Here is an 18,987-nt window from a genome sequence, read left to right as displayed (position 1 = left end):
TTTTTCCCAGCTACAACTTTAATCTCCTGACGAAAGTAAACATAAGTCATCAAAGTTTGCCCGAACATCCAGTATTTTAGAAGTTTAAAAATTTGAAAATTTTCCATTGTGTTCCAAATGTTTGTATGTAACAATCAAATAAACTCACATGGCGCCCACAATTGTATTAAGACTTGATTTGGAAAATAATTAACAAAATGAATCGTAATTATTTTGATAAAGTATTTCAACAGAATGTTTCATTTTCACTGTTATGCACTTAATCAAATTTTCTTGAGGCCGTTTCCTGAGATATGAGAGCTTTCTAAATCATGGTGCGCTTGATGTGTCTGAAAGTCAATTTGAATACTTGTGTGTCGTCATAAATAGCAAAAAAAAACTGTAACAACATTTGTATAGAAATGTGGTTTTCTTACCGACGGGATGGTATTATTTCTTTACTACCCACAAGGGGCTACACACAGAGGGGACAAACAAGGACAGACAAACGGATTAAGTCGATTATATCGACTCCAGTGCGTAACTGGTACTTATTTAATCGACCCCGAAAGGATGAAAGGCAAAGTCGACCTCGGCGGAATTTGAACTCAGAACGTAGCGGCAGACGAAATACCGCTAAGCATTTCGCTCGGCGTGCTAACGTTTCTGCCAGCTCGTCGCCTTTCGACGGGATGGTATGTGTAAGTAGGGAAACGTAAGATGGGAAAAGTAAGTAGCTCGTTAAAGTACAAAATCAACGGTATGAGATTGATATTAAAATTTATAGTTAGAAAGTAGATCTTCAAATGATCTTCATAACCAAGATGTTAGAGAAGGATGGACATTAAGCACAAGTAGCTTAGTCAAGAGACTTTAATGGCATTCACAATGAGAAGCTTCGCTGAAGGCAAGTGCAATAATCATGCTTTCAACGGGATTCTCGAACGTGATAGACCAGAAGCTGGAGAGCAAACATCTGATAGATCTTTTGCTCCTAATGGTGTGATTGCTTATCTGGTCTTCTTTCAGTTCTGAGATACTTGTAGGTAAATTATCGGCAAGTTGAGTGGGTATACTCTGCTTGTGGCTTATTCTACAACAATGATATAACTGATGTGGGGCATTAAAAATACCAAGGCTTTTTAAATACCTTAAATACTTACGATTTCCCTAAAAATGTCGCAATACATCTGTGGGCCATGCGCAGGGATTTCTGTATGTGATGCAAAGGCTGGTATCACATACAGAAATTGGAACGTTTAGATAAAGGTATATTTTTATCGAGAGACAGAAAGAGAGAAGAAAGAGAGAAGCTGAAGATTTAAAGGTAAATGAACGGACATCCTTTTCACCAGTGGGGTTGCGTTTATAAAATTTTAAGGATCGGTAATCTAAGTTAAAAACATGATTTGAATAAGATTAATTATGCGCGTGTGTGTGTGTGTGTGTGTGTTTGTGTGGTGTGTGTGTGTTTGTGTGGTGTGTGTGTGTGTGTGAGCAGTATTGAGCTAGAAATAGAACCGGCAGACAATATAATGTTTTGTTTTAAAGGTACTTTTACAGGCTGGGAGGAGTGGAAATTTGCAATCTGCACAGTGTGTCCCCTTCAAATCTTTATTGTTTTGCAGGCATTGAAATGTTGAACAGACACTTCTAAATGAACGCTTGTTTTTAGATATTGTAGGCTGTGCTTCCACGACTATGCACCAGCTACTGGGATGGTTTGTATTTATGGGTTTAGTTGTACGTGGGAATATGAACGGAAATGAAGAGAAAAATGCTTTAATCAATCGCTTAACAGTTTCAGACAGATCGGATTTTCAATCAAAAATAATCTTCATAAAACTGTCTGCCCTGATCAGTTAACGACTGTATTTTATCTAAGCTCACGGAAAGCGTATACCGCACTCTGTGATGTCATTCTTCTAATTTTCCACACGCAGCTGTGATTTATTCTTAATTTCTAGCGGGTACTAATAGCTAAATAATAAAAAAAAAAAACTTAAGATTCGCTCTGACGTATGATACTTTGATTACATTTTCATTTGCAGAACAGTTTCCCTCTTTACTCTTTTTACTCTTTTACTTGTTTCAGTCATTTGATTGCGGCCATGCTGGAGCACCACCTTTTAGTCGAGCAAATCGACCCCAGGACTTATTCTTTGTAAGCCTAGTACTTATTCTATCGGTCTCTTTTGCCGAACCGCTAAGTTACGGGGATATAAACACACCAGCATCGGTTGTCAAGCGATGTTGGGGGGACAAACACAGACACACAAACACACACACACATATTTTATTTTATTTTTTAATTTTTTTTTTACTTGTTTCAGTCATTTGACTGCGGCCATGCTGGAGCACCGCCTTTGGTCGAATCAAATCGACCCCAGGACTTATTCTTTGTAAGTCTCGTACTTATTCTATCGGTCACTTTTGCCGAACCACTAAGTTACGGGGACCTAAACACACCAGCATCGGTTGTCAAGCGATGTTGGGATGACAAACACAGATACACAACATATACACAACATATACACACACATACATATATATATATATATATATACACATATATACGACGGGCTTCTTTCAGCTTCCGTTTACCAAATCCACTCACAAGGCGTTGGTCGGCCCGAGGCTATAGTAGAAGAAACTTGCCCCAAGATGTTACGCAGCGAGTTTGAACCCGGAACCGGTTGGAAAGCAAGCTTCTTACCTCACAGTCACGCCTACGCTGATGTATGCTTTTTCAAATCGTTGGGTCATTAACCGAACGTCTAAATATAATTAATGACTTCTAAAAATTAATACATCAAATGGTCCGCTGTATTCGATAACTTATACCAAGAGAACTTCGTTTTCTTTGGCTAAAAAAGAAACAGCAGTAGGATAGACTAGAAATATATGTTGCGGAAAATGAATTATACTTACATAGAAAAATCCGATATAAATGAATTAAGGGGCACCATTACGTGTAAGTCTGCGCTGACTGAAAAATTGTGCGGGTTATAATATTTCATGGAAACTAAAGTGGTAGCAAATCGATATTTAATATCACTGATTACATGAAGTGATTTCAGGTTTACGTTCTGAAAAAAATCCAAGAAATATCGTAAATCACTTAAATAGAGCTTTATTTACTTTTAACCTTTATGTGGCAATCAAAAAATCCATAAAATCAATTTTGTTTAGGGGATAAGTAATAAACCTCTAAGATTATCATATTTAATCCTATTTGAAAAACAAAGACGAGCATTATGGCATAGATATTTCAAAAGTTAGCCACCCACAGGAAATGCAAATATTTATTGCGCTTCTTACACGTTTTATATTTTGATGAGTATAAAACCAATCGCAATTACATTATCTTTCAATGAGAGGTCATGGTGACCACAAAGAACCCGAGACTTTTAATATTCATACATATGGACTTGTTAATGCTTGGCCCTACATGATCTCTGGCACGAGCTGACCAATGTTTAGAGACGTTCCAGCCAGGACAGTTCAGTCTTGTTAAGTGTATCTAGGAATGCATGATTGAATGTGTTCCTTTTCTTCAAACCCCCAGAGTGTGATTTAAAGAAAATTTAGCTATTATCCAAAGCAGATCAAGGAGATATGACGAAAAAGGCTTCCTTTGTTAAACCATGTTTAGAGAATAAGGGGAGAATGCTAAATGCATATTTTAAACAATATACTAATTGTAAAATACTATACAAAATTAATAATCTCAGTTATTAATAAGAGATGAGATTGGGTTTGAAAACTTAATGTCTGGATATAAATAATCTTTTAAACAAGCAAGTTGCAATACGCAGATAAAAATCTAACAATACTTCCTATTCCACTAAGAGTGTTAATCTTAAAAAGACCCTGAGAGACCCTTTGAGACACTTAACAAAAGGTTGCAACCTGCTCTCACAGAATTAACCGGAACAAGTAATGTCGAGAGATCTGAGAAGTAAAATACATAACAACAGTCCAAAATAACATATGCGTGAGAACAAAAGTTTAGTGGGTGAGGGTTTTGCCTTTTGAATTAACTCTGGTACCTGACTGGTGCCCATCTCATATCGATCCAGCCTGTGCAAAAGGCAGAGTCGGTCTCACCAATATAGTTATGCATAAATATACGCGTGTATGTATATAAGGATATATAACAAAAGCACACAAAATACATGCCAGCATACATAGAAATATGGAATCGCGCACATACTCAAAAGTGTAGATGAAAGTGAACGAGAGAGATAATGAGATAGTGAGATAGTGAGATAGAGGGAGACGGGCTAAAGAGAGAGAGAGAGAGAGAGAGAGAGAGAGAGAGAGAGAGAGAGAGAGAGAGAGATAGAGAGAGAGAGAGAGAGAGAGAGAGAGAGAAAGAAGCAAATAGAAAGTGAAAGAATAAGAATAAACAATTTATGAAGAATAAATAATTTTTAAACAATATATGAAGAAAAAAAAAATAATGTAATGAAGAAATGAATGTGATACACGTTCACACATAAACACAGATACACGCAAGCACACACACATACATACACACACACACACACATGCACACACACACACACACACACACACACACACACACACACACACACACACACACACACACACATGTATAACATATAGTTATAATATTATAATCATTTTTAAATGGCAAAATGGGAATTTGATGTAAAACAATAACTTACATATAGTGAATTTGAAATATATTGACGATCTACACAATATTCTACTTCGAAGAAACCTGCGGCAACACCTTTCTCTATAATTTCTTCTTGTTGTTTACGACTTGGGTTGTATTTGATATAAATTTCTCTACTGCTGATGTTCTTAATTAAAGCAGAATCCAGCTCTATTGAAAATCATTAACAATAACTTAATTTACATCTATAACAGACTTGAATGAATATCTGTAATTTCAATATCTTCAAACCTAAAGAGATATAATTTAAAAGGTTTGATGGACTATCTAATGTTGACTGCGAATCAGTGTCGTATTTACTGTGTGATAATGCAACGTGATCAGCGGCAGAATTAAATAATGTTTACCTTGGGCGAGTAATGTTGTCAGTGTATGACATCTTAATACTAGTTTTAATTAGTAATAATGGACTGCGTAACATGGTGATGATGAGATAACACAAAATGTTTACTGAATGATATCTATTTTACAACAGTATAGTAAGAAACTCTGATGGGGGCGGGGAGCTGAATAGTTAAAGGTCTTCAGAGAACAAGCACCTTCTCTTATGCAAGCATTTCGTTTCTTAATTCCTGAAAGTCTAAGGAACCGGGTACACTCAGGATGCCCCTCTTTTCTCTCTATTTCATGCTACTGTTTGCATTGTAAATAGCACCTCCTGGGTGTTCAAAATTCCCCAGAGCCTAGAATTCCTTGGATGTCGTAACCACTTCCGTTTGAGACACCAGTTAAACGTAGGGTATTATTGTACCTTTTCTTTTATTCTTCCTTGACTACTAATGCATATAGTGAGGAATCATTATGCTTACTACCAGAATGTGAACAATTAAGTTTGGAATTTACTGTAGCGCACTGTATTGTTTGTCAAGGATGATCTTAATAAATGGTAGACAGTATAGTGATGCAGTGAGAGTGGTTAGTAAGAGAATATTTAACAAAAGCATGCCGTAACTAGAGGTAGTATAACATTTAATTCGATATTTGCACGGTAATGGACTGTTAACTGGAGGATAGATAACACTTGATATATGGGAAAATATAATGCTTACTGCAGAACAATGAAATGTTTACTGCAGCGCAGTGTAATTCTACTTGGAGAAGGAGGCACTACTACAAGAGTGGGCACTTGGACATTATATTGTTGACTCTAGAAAGATATCATCTTTAGGAAGAGACAATTTTATCTCAGAGACATTATAATATTAGTAAATTGTAAACGAAATGACATTTGTACCATTTTGATGTGAAGTATTTTCTTTATCGGAGAATGAAGATTAATTTGTAGACAATTTATTGATAATTGTAGCTCTATAGTACTTTTTATAAGTATTGATAATAATGAAGAAAGTAATATAATCTTTGATATAATTTGTCATCTGTATATCTGTTGTGTCGACGCCCCCAAGCGAAGCAGTAGGCTCGACCAAGACTTATAAATAGAGGTAGTCTGACCGTGATAGGAGTTGAGTGGTTACCTGACAGTTGAATAGAGTGGACTGACGGTCGACTGACAGTTGAGTAGCTGTCGAGTAGCAGTCGAGCAGAGATCATCCGAAGGTGCGAGATAGCAGTAGCTTGAGACATAACAATATCATACATTTCTGTTAGCCTTAGCAATGTTGTTGAATGTTTATCAATTCTAATCCTTCCAGAGTAGGCCTATCTTCTTTTCAATTTGCCACCTTATATTCCTATATGTGGATCTTTATTGCATGTTGTACAAGTATAGAACTTGAAATGAGACTAGATTTTTATTAACGTAGTTTTCTTATATTTCCCTTACATCTACTTCTGTTGACTTTTATTACATCTTTGTTTACTGCCTCCAACATAAAAAATAAAAATTCGCTACAGGAACCTTTTTATTAACAGGAATAGCTTCTGTATTTTTGAAGTGCACCCTCTTTGTGAACCATATAAAAGCAGTAGTTAAATGAAGTTTATAACGATAATGAAAAAATGGAAATATAGAGAAAACCAATCATAAATGATTTGCCAACCTTTGTCAACGGTAATATCCGCTAATTTATTAATTGTAATTTTTGGTACAGACACGTGAATAATATCTTGCGGTTCAGTAATGAAAATTTCAACTAAAAAGTCATCAATAATTTCACCAGTGGTCACATGAATGTCGTGCCTGTATTTATTGTTCTGTCGTGTCAGAAGTTCTTGGTAAGTCAAGTTGTAAACTATATACTTCTGTGGTTCAATATTAACAGACATATCAAAGGCTCTTGTAAAGCGGTGTCTGGAAAATGATAAAAAAAAAACAACTGAAATACTTTGGAGATGTTGCTATTAAAATACTAAGTGCAAGAAATATCAAATAGTTGGGAAAATATAAAATTACTCGACTTCAAAATAGCCAGAACTTTTTCCTTTTCCTACGTCCTTTTCGTAAATATCTTTAGCAACTGATTTTTCCTTTACTTCTCCTACAGTCACATGTCCATCAATTTCCCTGCAATCGAAAATAAAATTAAATAAAAATAATTAACATTGAAAAATCTCAAAAATTACAGTGGTTACATTTGACAGTTTGTACCAAAGGAAAGGAAAACACAATATCCCATCCCGAAATAAAAGTATTTTGAAAAGTGAAAATATATCAACTAGATTATGGCTGTCAGATCACAGTTTACTGAAAATAGCCACCCTCGGTTTCCAGCACGGCCTCAAGGCGGCTCCGGAATCTGCATTCCTCACAGTGTCGCTGACAGGACCTACGAACATGTCATATTTTACAACTTTTTCAGTGTTCATAGAGCATTGGACAGCAGTCATGATTTCGACATTTTGATAACTAGTGTGAATCATTAGATTACAAGTAACTACTTTCGAGCATTTAGATGCTTTCAAGTCCTGTATCAGCTAACTTTTTTCCAAGCTACAACTTTAATCTCCAACGCTGTTGACTGTTCACCAAGCTGTTCCTGACGAAAGGAAACATAAGAAGTCGTCAAAGTTTGCCCGAACATCCAGTATTTTAGAAGTTTAAGAATATTTGAACATTTTTCCATTGTGTTCCAAATGTTTGTATGTAATAATCAAATAAACTCATATAGCGCCCATAATTGCATTAAGACTTGATTTGGAAAATAATTAACAAAATGAATCGTAATTATTTTGATAAAGTATTTCAACAGAACGTTTCATTTTCACTGTTATGCATTTAATCAAATTTTCATGAGGCCGTTTCCTGAGATATGAGAGCTTTCTAAATCATGGTGAATTTGATGTGTCTGATATTCAATTTGAATACTTGTGTGTTGTCATAAATAGCAAAAAACAGTAACAGTATTTGTACAGAAATGTAACAAGATGGTATGAGTAAGTAGCTCATTAACATACAGAATGAACAATATGTGAGAGATAATGAAATTTATAACTGGAAAGTAAGTCTTCAAATAATCTTCATGACTTTTAGAAAACAGTATAACGCGCTCTCTGCTGTCATTCTGTTTTCCCACTCGTAGCTGTCTATTAATATCTAGCACTTGTAGCTAAATGAATAGACCAGCTTCTTTCTGAAGTACTTTGATTATATTTTACTTTGCAGACTAGCTTCCCTCTCCTACTTTCTTGTCGAATGGTTTTCCTTCATTGCACGTCTTCATAACATCCGACTGAGAATGAAACTTATCAATTCTTACCAAAAATGTTGATAATCACTAGTTAAACAGGCATGAGAATGTATAAACTGCTTTGTAAGCAGAAAGTTTTACATAAAAAACATGTAAGCTCTATGCCTTATAATCAGAATGCTAATAAGAATATTAGAAATACAATGCTAAATTTACGACATCGTCAATTAGTAAATTGCTATAATTTCAATATATATATATTTTTTTACAAATCGTTGGGTCATTACTTGAACATCATAATATATTCAGTGACTTCTAAAAATTCACACATCGCACTGTCCGGTTTATTTGGTATCTTATTCTAAAGAACTTCGTTTTCTAAGGCTAAAAGGGAAACAACAGTAGATTAGACTAGAAGTATATATCGTGAAAAATGAAATTTACTTACATAGAAAAATTCAATATAACTGATTTAAGAGGCATCATTATGTATAAGTCTGCGCCGACTGTAGAATTGTACGGGTTATAATATTTCATGGAAACTAAAGTGGTAGCAATTCTATATGAAATATCACTGATTATATGAAGTGATTCCAGGTTTGCTTTCTGAAAATATAAAGTCAAGAAATATCGTAAATCACTTAAATAGATTTTTATTTAATATATACGGATCAAGATATTCTCGACTATGTTATCAAAGGTGGATTTGTGGTGATTGGAATGAATGTTTAAGTATTTAAGGTATTGTTAGGTTTGTGATAAGGGGAGTATTAGGAGGTTTATAACTTTAAAGTTACTTCTAAAAAGTTAGTAGTTTTGTGAGAATTTTCAAAAGTAATAGACAGATTTAGGCTAGAGAAAAAATTGTGTACATTTTTTCTAGCTCGTTCTAAAGAGGATTTATTCATGCTCTTATTTCTTTATTGCCCACAAGGGGCTAAACACAGAGGGGACAAACAAGGACAGACAAAGGGATTAAGTCGATTACATCTACCCCAGTGCGTAACTGGTACTTTATTTATCGACCCCGAAAGGATGAAAGACAAAGTCGACTTCGGCGGAATTTGAACTCAGAACGTAAAGACAGACGAAATACCGCTAAACATTTCGCCCGGCGTGCTAACGTTTCTGCCAAGCTCTGCAACTAGCAAGGCGTCATTTCTGTAGAGGCCTCACTTGAGGTTAGGGAAATGTATTTCGAGCTGGTGGAGTATGTATAGTCCAACGAGATCCGTGACTTGGGCGGAGTCGGATGATCTCGTGATAATGTCAAATAAATTGCTATGAATATTGGTATTGTTATAGTGACTGACCCGGCACCAGAGTTGTTCTGAAAAGAAATAAGGAGTAGACAGTTACCTCCCTTGAAAGCAGTTGTCTCATCAATTGGTTACTGGATGGCACACGTCGTGGTGCTGCATTGTGGGAGAATGAAATCTATAGCTTTTGGACGGCGCGACCAAAGTGATTAGACGTATTTTCTTCCTGCTGCGATTCCAAGTGATGTAACGGTAAAAAATAACCACATCTTGTATATGAATACAAACGCACAGAAAATGCCTTTATCTTTTTCTATACAAGTACTGTAATTTGCATTCAGTATCAAGATTAAAACGACTTACGGCCGTATTTGTAAATTCTTATCGTCTTGTTATTCTTGTATTTGGAGAATGTCTGCCTTCTACATTTCAGCTTTCTTTGTTAGGAGCATAAGTTCCTAAAAATGGTGACCCCGTGGAACGAATAGACAAGTTTATATTTTACAAGTTTACAGCGAATGAAAAAACAAAAAAACAAAAAAAAAAACAGACGAGTAGAACCGTTAACTGTTGTAAACGGTCGACATCTAAAAAATTTTTTTTCCCTTTCAAGCTTCGCCAACTTGCCTTCTCCAATTCCTTTTGGCGTTCCTCCACATTCCTTTCTTCTCAACGTTTTTTGCTTTTATAAAATGAACAATGTTCCGCTCTCTCAATTCAATGGGGAAGCGAAAATGTGGTTTTCGCAACTGGAATCCTATTTTATTGCTACCAGCACTCGCGAACCACTGGCCAAACTGCAAATCACATTGTCCGGCTTACCGTCCCCACTTGTTTCGTCTGTCTGGGATTTACTGACAGATGCACCAGATGGGATATCCTACGAGGAGTTTAACTTAGAGGTGCTTCGCAGAAACTCTCCGTCCGCTGAGAGCAAGTTCCGCTCATTGCCGCAGGATGAAACTATTTTTCTCTCGTATGCAGCCCAATACCCAGTCGGTGCTGGTGCATCTTTTGGACACCACTCTTATTGACCAACTAGCCACCAAGGCAGACAAGATTCTTGAGTTCTCCAAAAACACAGACAGTCCAAGGATCAAGCTCATCATTGTATACAGCCCTGCTCTTACATCCCGGCGGGAAACTAGCCAGGGAGTCGTCTCCCTCATTGAAAATCTTCACCGTGCATTCTTCGTCCGAGACGCAAAATCTTCAAAGTCTTTTCTGGTAGACACAGGAGCCAGTGTTAACATTTGGCCTCGACGGTATACGTTCATCAATCTTGCTTTCTCGGACATTTCTTTGTTCCCGGTTAACCATTTTGCTATCCAGACCTACGGTCAAATCTCCCTTACTCATGATTTGTCACTCTGTAGGTTATTTCGGTGGATTTTCATTATTGCTGACTTACCACATCCAATTTTAGGTACAGATTTTCTTCACCATTATTCATTCCTCGTGGATGTCAGAGGACGTCGACTTTTTGATAGAACCATTTTCCTCACTGTCTCCGGAGAGGATACTACCCTTCCTGCTGTGAGTCTTTCATTCTTCGTAGCCGCTGCTGGAAACACGTATCTACAGTTACTTGCTTCATTTCCCGAATTAACGGATTTGACATTCCTGTTAACCAAGCTAGTTCATTCTACTAAGCATTTTATAACGACTAAAGGACCTTCTGTATTTTCCAGACCTCGTCGTTTATCTTCACAAAAGCTGCGGATTTACAGAGCTGAATTCAAGCATATGCTCCAGTTTGGCCTCATTCGTCTTTCCAAGAGTCCATAGGCCACGCCTCTGCACTTAGCAGAGAAAGGCGTCATCGATTTTCGTCCTTGTGGTGACTTTAGAAGGCTTAATACTGTCACGGTTCCTAGATCGCTATCCGATTTCACATTTTCAGGATTTTTCTTCAGCCCAACATGGATGCAAAATTTTTCCCAAAATCCACCTGGTACGCGCATACCATCAAATTCCCGTTAACTCGGAAGATATACCCAAGACAGCAGTAACAACATCTCTCGGAGCATTTGAATTTTTATCCATGCCTTTTGGTCTTCGTAACGCAGCAAGAACATTAGCCTCATGCTATCTAAGATCCCAGATGAAGCAATGTCAAGGCAGGGAACTCAAAAGAGAGCAGCAGTATCCTTCACCAAAAGCCAATCCCATGCAATTGGCCAATTAAAATGTGATAACACTGGCGATGCCCTAGCACGGCCACAGCGTCAAGGCTGAAACATATAAAAGAATAAAAGAATATATATATATATATATATATATATATATATATATATATATATATATATATATATATATATATATATATATATATATATATATATATATATAAGGTTAGCTGAGATCGAAGTTAAAATAAACGTCTAAGGGACAGAAGTATCCATTATACTACCGCTATATTATCTATGTTTAACCATGGGCATACATATGCAAGCATATTATGCTCATAAATTATAGCAGGTAAAGACAAAGATAAACATGTGTTTATTAAGAATCAGAATTTAAAGGAAACAGGAAATGGAGAAATATTGATGAACAACAATTGTCTTACATCAATTGTTATTTATTGATTCAATACAAATAGACTGCATCCCGTCTAACAGCTGTTTCTGCTTCCAATGTTGTATGGCATTGCCATTGATATGCTAAAAATATTTATCATATCTGGTAATAAAACCTATCTGAAACATGGAACTTCATCAGAATGAAGAATAAATAAAAAAATAATGTAGAGCCTAGAAAAGGGAAAAGTTGAATATGGTTGTAATCATACCATTTTGCTTGTGCATCTCTTTGGGATGTTAAGTATATGACTAAACATAAAATAGTACTTCATGGATTAATCCTTTGAACGTGGTCGGGGGTAGGATGGATAAATAATTAAAAATAAAGAAATTATAGTGGGATACGCCAATAGGTTTTAGTCGGAGAAGGGGTGAAGATACAATAAGGCTTTAGATTAATCATAATAATTTATAATGATTACGTTTATAGTACTAATTAATAGGATTTATCACAATAAAGTGCTAACCGATTAAATATAATTTTTAAATTTTATTTACTAGTAGGTGGTTAAGCCCTTCCACCTGTTGTCCGAAGTGAGATAGGCCAAGGTCCAACGTTCGATATAATTGGTCAGTTGAAATTTAAAAATAAAAGACCAACTTTTGAGACTGTTATACGGGGTAAGATAAATAAATAAATGAATGGGAAACTGGTGTATGTTGTAAGGGGCATTAAAACGCTTAGGACAGTATATACTAGATTAAAAAAATAAATATTATGGAATAAATATTGAGAGAGAAACCTATTTGGACATTTAGGTAATAAGACGGTTAGGGGTGAAAATGGTCCAAATGTTTTTTTAAATAGGAACATGAAATTAGTAAAAACAATGAAATTATTAAAAACAATTTATTCTGTAGGAAAATTAGAAAAATATTTATGGTTAAGGGGAGGTAATAACCAGAGTAAGTGGCCTAAATTAGAGACTGCTGGTCTGCCATCCAGTGCACAGAATAAGCGAGCTGACTAGCTCAACAGACAGCTAATTTCACCGCTAAGTGACTAAACAATCTATAAATCAGTCAGTGTAGTGGTCAATTAAATAAGTAAACATAAATATCCCTAATTAAATTAATGATTACAATTTATACTTAAAATAAAAAATTAAAATACTTGCAAATTATTCTTACAGATGCAGGTTCTTACTACAATTTGCTCATGCATGCATACTAAGTATCGTTGATTAGGTGCAATGAATTTAACCCACTTACCCTGGTTATTACCTCCCCTTAACCATAAATATTTTCCTAATCTTTCTACAGAATAAATACTTTTCATTGTTATTAATTTCACATTGCTATTTAAAAAAAAAAAAATGTCCGAATAGGTTTCTCTCTTAATATTTAATCCATGATCTTTATTATTTTTAATATAGTATATACTGTCCTAAGCGACTGGGTTGGAACTGGGAAAGTGCCATTACCTATAGCGTCCCAGATCAGCAACTGACTCCAGTTCTTTAAAACGGAAAAGTTAGCTACAGTGGTCGAAGCTAAAAGGCCCCATTTGTGACAGAAAAAGGCATCATCGTCGAGGTCTAATTTAAATACAGCGCCCACTGTGGAATAGCGAGAGGATGTATCAACATGAACGCGAGTAGAGTCTGAATTCCTTCGTAGTATATCCATTGTGATACTTGTATAGTTCATAGACATGCAAACCTAGGTGCAAAATAACTTTATTTTGTGTGCAGTTTTCAACGAAATGGGTGCCAGAGGCAGTTATTTGTCGAGGGAGTGAGGTAAATGAAACGTTAATAATAAAATATGTAGATATTTTAGTAAGATTTAGCCGAACGTCAAGTCGTACAAAACTTTAAATAATTTTGTCAGGTGCTTATGTATATAATCAATTGGATTTATTATATTTAGCAAATAATCTTTCAATTCAGGCAGAAAAAAAAAAAAATTAAACTTATAAGGAATTTTAAAACGATCTTTTGTAAATGTTCTCTATAGTATATTTTTTCTGAAATAATCAGTACACCATGGGAATGATAAATGGTATTAGATTACACTATAAATACCTCAAAGATGTAATAACTCTCATCTATCCAAACAAATTAGCATTGAAGCTGCAAATATTGCGCAAATATTCATGTAATAAATATATACGACGTGGTATGCAAAAGTAATCGGAAAGGTTCTCTGCGAGATAAGCCCGTTGTAGTTCAGGCTTCCGCCGCTAGAAGCCACTTGATGCGACCCTCAGGCATCAGTGTGCCGACCGGCGTCATCAGGTGGACTCATACTACCATGTGGTGAGTTTTTGTTTTGCAATGCTTCTTCCCTGTTCGTCGACTTTTGAGATGGCTGAAACGAAGGAACAGCGTGCTTCCGAGAAATTCTATTCTCTGCTAGAGAAAACGGCCGCCGAAACAGTTCTAATGCTACAACCAGCTTACAAGGACAGTGCCATGAGCAAAGCACAGATTTACGAATGTTTTTCATACTTTAGTAATGGTCACTTGTCGCTTGAAGACCAACCTCGTTCAAGGCGACCGTCGACGAATGAAAACATCACGAAAATCCATGAATCTATCTTGAAGAAATGTCGCCGAACAACTGACAAACTTGTTGATATGACTGGTGTGTCCTGAAACTCCTGCCGACGAATTTTGAGTGGCGAATTGAAAATGAAAAGAGTTGCAGCAAAAATTGTGCCTCACTTGCTCACGGAAGATCAAAAGCATTCACAACTGAATGTATGTCGTGAACTTAAAGAACAATTGGAAGTTGAACCGAACCTTTCTAAAGTAATCACTGGTAACGAAAGCTCGTGTTACGGTTACGACCCAGAAACGAAGCAGCAATCAAGCCAATGGAAGCATTCAATATCCTCACGCTCCCCAAAATTGCATCAAGTGAAGTCCAATGTCAAGACGATGCTGATTTGTTTCATCGATACGAAAGGAATTGGCCACACAGTATTTGTTTCTCCTGGTCAAACTGTTAACCAGATATTTTACTTGGCAGTTCTGAAGCAGTTGCGAGACGCGGTGAGACGTAAACGCCCCGACTAATGGCAAAGTGGAGAGTGGTGGTTTCATCACGACAATGCACTTTCGCACACCGTTTTGAGTATCTGACAGTTTTTGATCAAACATAGCATGGCCCCGTTTACCCACCCTCCCTATTCATCCAATCTTGCTCCTTGCAACTTTTTTTGTTTCCCTGAATGAAAAAATCCTTAAAGAAAACCGTTTAGCAGATGTGGAAGAGGTGAAGAAAAAAAAAAACAAAAAAAAAAAAACGATAGAGGCGTTAAAAGCATCACTTCGCAAGAATTCTAGGACTGCTTCGAACAGTCGAAAACGCATCTGGACCGATGCATTGTTTCAAATGGAGAATATTCTTGAAGGTGATAAATGTGTAAGCGGGTAAAAACTAACTGAGTAAAATAATATTGCAAAATTCCGATTTTGGGTACTCCCTCGTAGTTAAATATTGCTAAGAAGCACGATAAAGCGCTTATTGTCTAACCTGATCATTAATAGGTTCATAATCATTGAATAGAAAATGTTAGATTAAAAATTCGATATGATTTATAACAAGAGAATATTACTATAGCTTCAATAAACGAGTTCGATTTCTATTAGTTCTAACTATATGGCCTCGAATGTCCGCTAGTTATCGAAATAAAATCTGCAATAAAAATTGATGTTGGAAAATGATAGAAACTATGATATTAAATCGCTCTCTTCAGAAATTACTGTAAAATCAATAACACTAAATGATATTAAGATTTCTTTAAAATAATTATTATAATATTGACTTACTTGAACAGTTTCTCCATTGGCTGTTATCCCCAAATAATATACAGCACCGAACATTACAAATAACAACCGCGAAGCCATTTTGTTAGCGCTTCTTTTAATTTCCTCTGTTTTCAAATATTTTCAAATATTTGTTTAAAGAATTACTTTTCAAAACGTTAAAAAATATCACTAAACAGTGTGGTTAACAGTCAATAAATATATTTACATACAAACGAACACTTATACATACTGAATACGGATATATAACATTCTTCTTATGAATCTCTTGTAAACCCTGAGTTATTTATATCGTGGAGTGAGGAAACTCAAACAGGATTTGTCAAGTTTAAATCCTGAAACATAAGCAGTTATTAAATAAAATTCCTTAAGAACAGATTTCTCAATTGAAACCAATGGGATGGGTTAAATTCTGTTGTGCAGAAATATCTCAAATTACGTTTTAGGAATTATGTTAAACGAAAACGTGTACGCGCACACACGCACACACACACACACACACACACACACACACACAAGAATAAAATGTTGTTGATGCCTTTTCGTATATATGCAAGACCGCAGCTTTAAAGCCGCGCGCTCGCGCGCGCGTGTGTGTATGGGTATGTTTGTGTGTGTTTGTATGTGCATATATATATATATATATATATATATATATATATATATATATATATATATATGTATGTAATTATTTGTACTTCGGATATATGTCTATTGGTATGCCGATTAAAACTCATTTCCCGCTTGGGCTATCTGATGTCATCCACAGTGTTGATTTAGTTTATGACTGATGAGTGAAATGGATAATGGACTTAGTACGAATCGTTATTTTATACAATATGTATTGCGATTATTGTCACTTAATATATGCAACCATGAGTGTGTGTCTGTGTGCCACTGATGTATGTGAATGCGAAAATACAGCGATTCATATGGTGCGTGCGTGGATGAATAAATATTTAGATACACTTCATGAGGTGTGGTTACACACCTGGAGTATAGACGTTTACAAGTGGGCTCCTATGTGTAAATCGATATATAAATCATAAGGAGCACTCTGTCGTTTACGACGACAGAGGGTCCCAGCTGATCCGATCAACGGAACAGCCTGCTCATGAAATTAACGTGCAAGTGACTGAGCAATCCACAGACACGTGTACCCCCAACGTAGTTCTCGGGGAGACTCAGCATGACACATAGCGTCACAAGGCCGGCCCTTTGAAATACAGGTACTACTCATTTTTGCCAGCTGAGTGGACTGGTGCAACGTGAAATAAAGTGTCTTGCTCAAGGACACAACGCGTTGCCGGGAATTGAACTCACGACTTTACGATCGTGAGTCGAATGCCCTAACCACTAAGCCACGCGCCTTCACATACATCGTAGATGCAAGTGAGAAATTCATACGAACGGGTCTATGTGCGTATACTTATATACGGGGCGCTGTGAGTGTAATATAGACACACACACATGCATACATACACACACACAAACGCACACATATGCATATGAAGATATGTACATGTATGTATGTATGTATGTTATCAATCAGTTTCATTTCTGTATTTCTTGTCCATAGAGAAAGAGCCGGACTCTAACATAGATTCAAGGCTCCTTCATTGGAACTTTTATCAACATCATCTAGGTATTTGTGCATATGTGTGTGTGTGCAGTATTTGGTGTTAGTGTATGCGCAGATTTGTATGTTTGTTTTATGGATGCGTTTTTATGTCTAGATGCATGCATATGTATTTATGTGCTAAATTTTTGGAAAGTTTTACATATCTTTACAGTTCCATTGATGGCTTGAATCTGTAGTCTTCTAATCAGCCTTTATGTATATATGTATGTATGTATGTATGTATGTATGCATGTATGTATGTAAATACTTGTACATGCGAGTTTGGGGCGTGCCAACCCATCGTTAAATGTATGTATGAGTGTGCGTTTGTGTGTATATATACTAATACTTGTGTGCGATCGAGCGTGTCCGGCGAACCACCCACTAACGTGCTGGCTTAGTCATCTGTAACTGACTGTAGAATTTGCTACGCAGCGGAGAGCTAGATGCCATTTGTCTGTCTGCTTCTAATACGACCATAATGGTTGTTCACGACCACATTAAATGTCGTTCCCTTGGCGGCACGTGCGAGTGTGTGTGTGTGTGTGTGTGTGTGTGTGTGTGTGTGTGTGTGTGTGTGCGCGCGCGTGTGTGCGTATGTGTACGCCTATATGTGTGCTATTGGTCAATTAGTGTATATCTATCCTTCTTTTAACTTTTAATTCGTATCCTTTGGCAGATATCATTCTCCTTTATCATTTTAATTTATGTGATATATTCACTGTCAACTGTAGCCAGACCCATCTGCAGGTTATAACCCCCAAATTATTCTACCCTCCGCCAGCGTATCCACATACGACGAGCGAGTACATGATGCCAAGTGGAACTCAGTATATGTAATAGGCGCAGGAGTGGCTGTGTGGTAAGCAGCTTGCTTACCAACCACATGGTTCCGGGTTCATTCCCACTGCATGGCACCTTGGGCAGGTCTCTTCTACTATAACCTCGGGCCGACCAAAGCCTTGTGAGTGGATTTGGTAGACGGAAACTGAAAGAAGCCCGTCGTATATTTGTATATATACATATATATATATGTATGTATGTATGTATGTATGTGTGTTTGTGTGTCTGTGTTTGTCCCCCCCCCACCATCGCTTAACAACCGACGCTGGTGAGTTTACGTCCCCGTTAACTAGCGGTTCAGCAAAAAGAGAGCGATAGAATAAGTACTAGGCTTACAAAGAATAAGTCCTGGGGTCGATTTTCTCGACTAAAGGCGGTGCTCCAGCATGGCCGCTGTCAAATTACTGAAACAAGTAAAAGAGGATTCCTTTTTACGCCAAACACCTCAGGTAACAGAGACTAAATTGATTGATGCGACACAACTAAATGCACAATACCCGTTAGGTACAGCTGCAGGATGTCGAAATGATCGTCTTGTTGAATAAAGATTCGTACTAAATCCATTTTCCGTTTTCCTCATATATATATATATATATATATATATATATATATATACTTTATACAGTAAG

General features: G+C 36.5%; 1 protein-coding gene across 5 annotated transcripts in view; it reads right to left on the bottom strand.

Moving 5' to 3' along the window:
- LOC106879656 (inter alpha-trypsin inhibitor, heavy chain 4) overlaps positions 1–16,237 on the bottom strand; it is an 86,335-nt gene extending 70,098 nt beyond the window's left edge. For all 5 annotated transcript variants that reach the window (XM_089352036.1, XM_089352035.1, XM_089352032.1 and 2 more), the window contains exons 1-6: positions 15,898–16,237; positions 8,723–8,880; positions 7,041–7,151; positions 6,688–6,938; positions 4,674–4,837; positions 2,911–3,068 (exon numbers count right to left, since the gene is read on the bottom strand). In XM_089352036.1, coding sequence (XP_089208162.1) covers positions 2,911–3,068; positions 4,674–4,837; positions 6,688–6,938; positions 7,041–7,151; positions 8,723–8,880; positions 15,898–15,975 — 920 coding nt within the window. In that variant the 5' untranslated portion in view covers positions 15,976–16,237. The remainder of the gene's footprint in view (positions 1–2,910; positions 3,069–4,673; positions 4,838–6,687; positions 6,939–7,040; positions 7,152–8,722; positions 8,881–15,897) is intronic.
- Between the last annotated feature and the right edge of the window lie 2,750 nt (positions 16,238–18,987).

The sequence above is a fragment of the Octopus bimaculoides genome, chromosome 5, assembly GCF_046866305.1.
Source record: "Octopus bimaculoides isolate indiv1 chromosome 5, ASM4686630v1, whole genome shotgun sequence".
Lineage (NCBI taxonomy): Eukaryota > Metazoa > Mollusca > Cephalopoda > Octopoda > Octopodidae > Octopus > Octopus bimaculoides.
The sequence above is the reverse complement of the archived record's forward strand: the minus strand, read 5'-3'. Positions and strand labels throughout refer to the sequence as shown.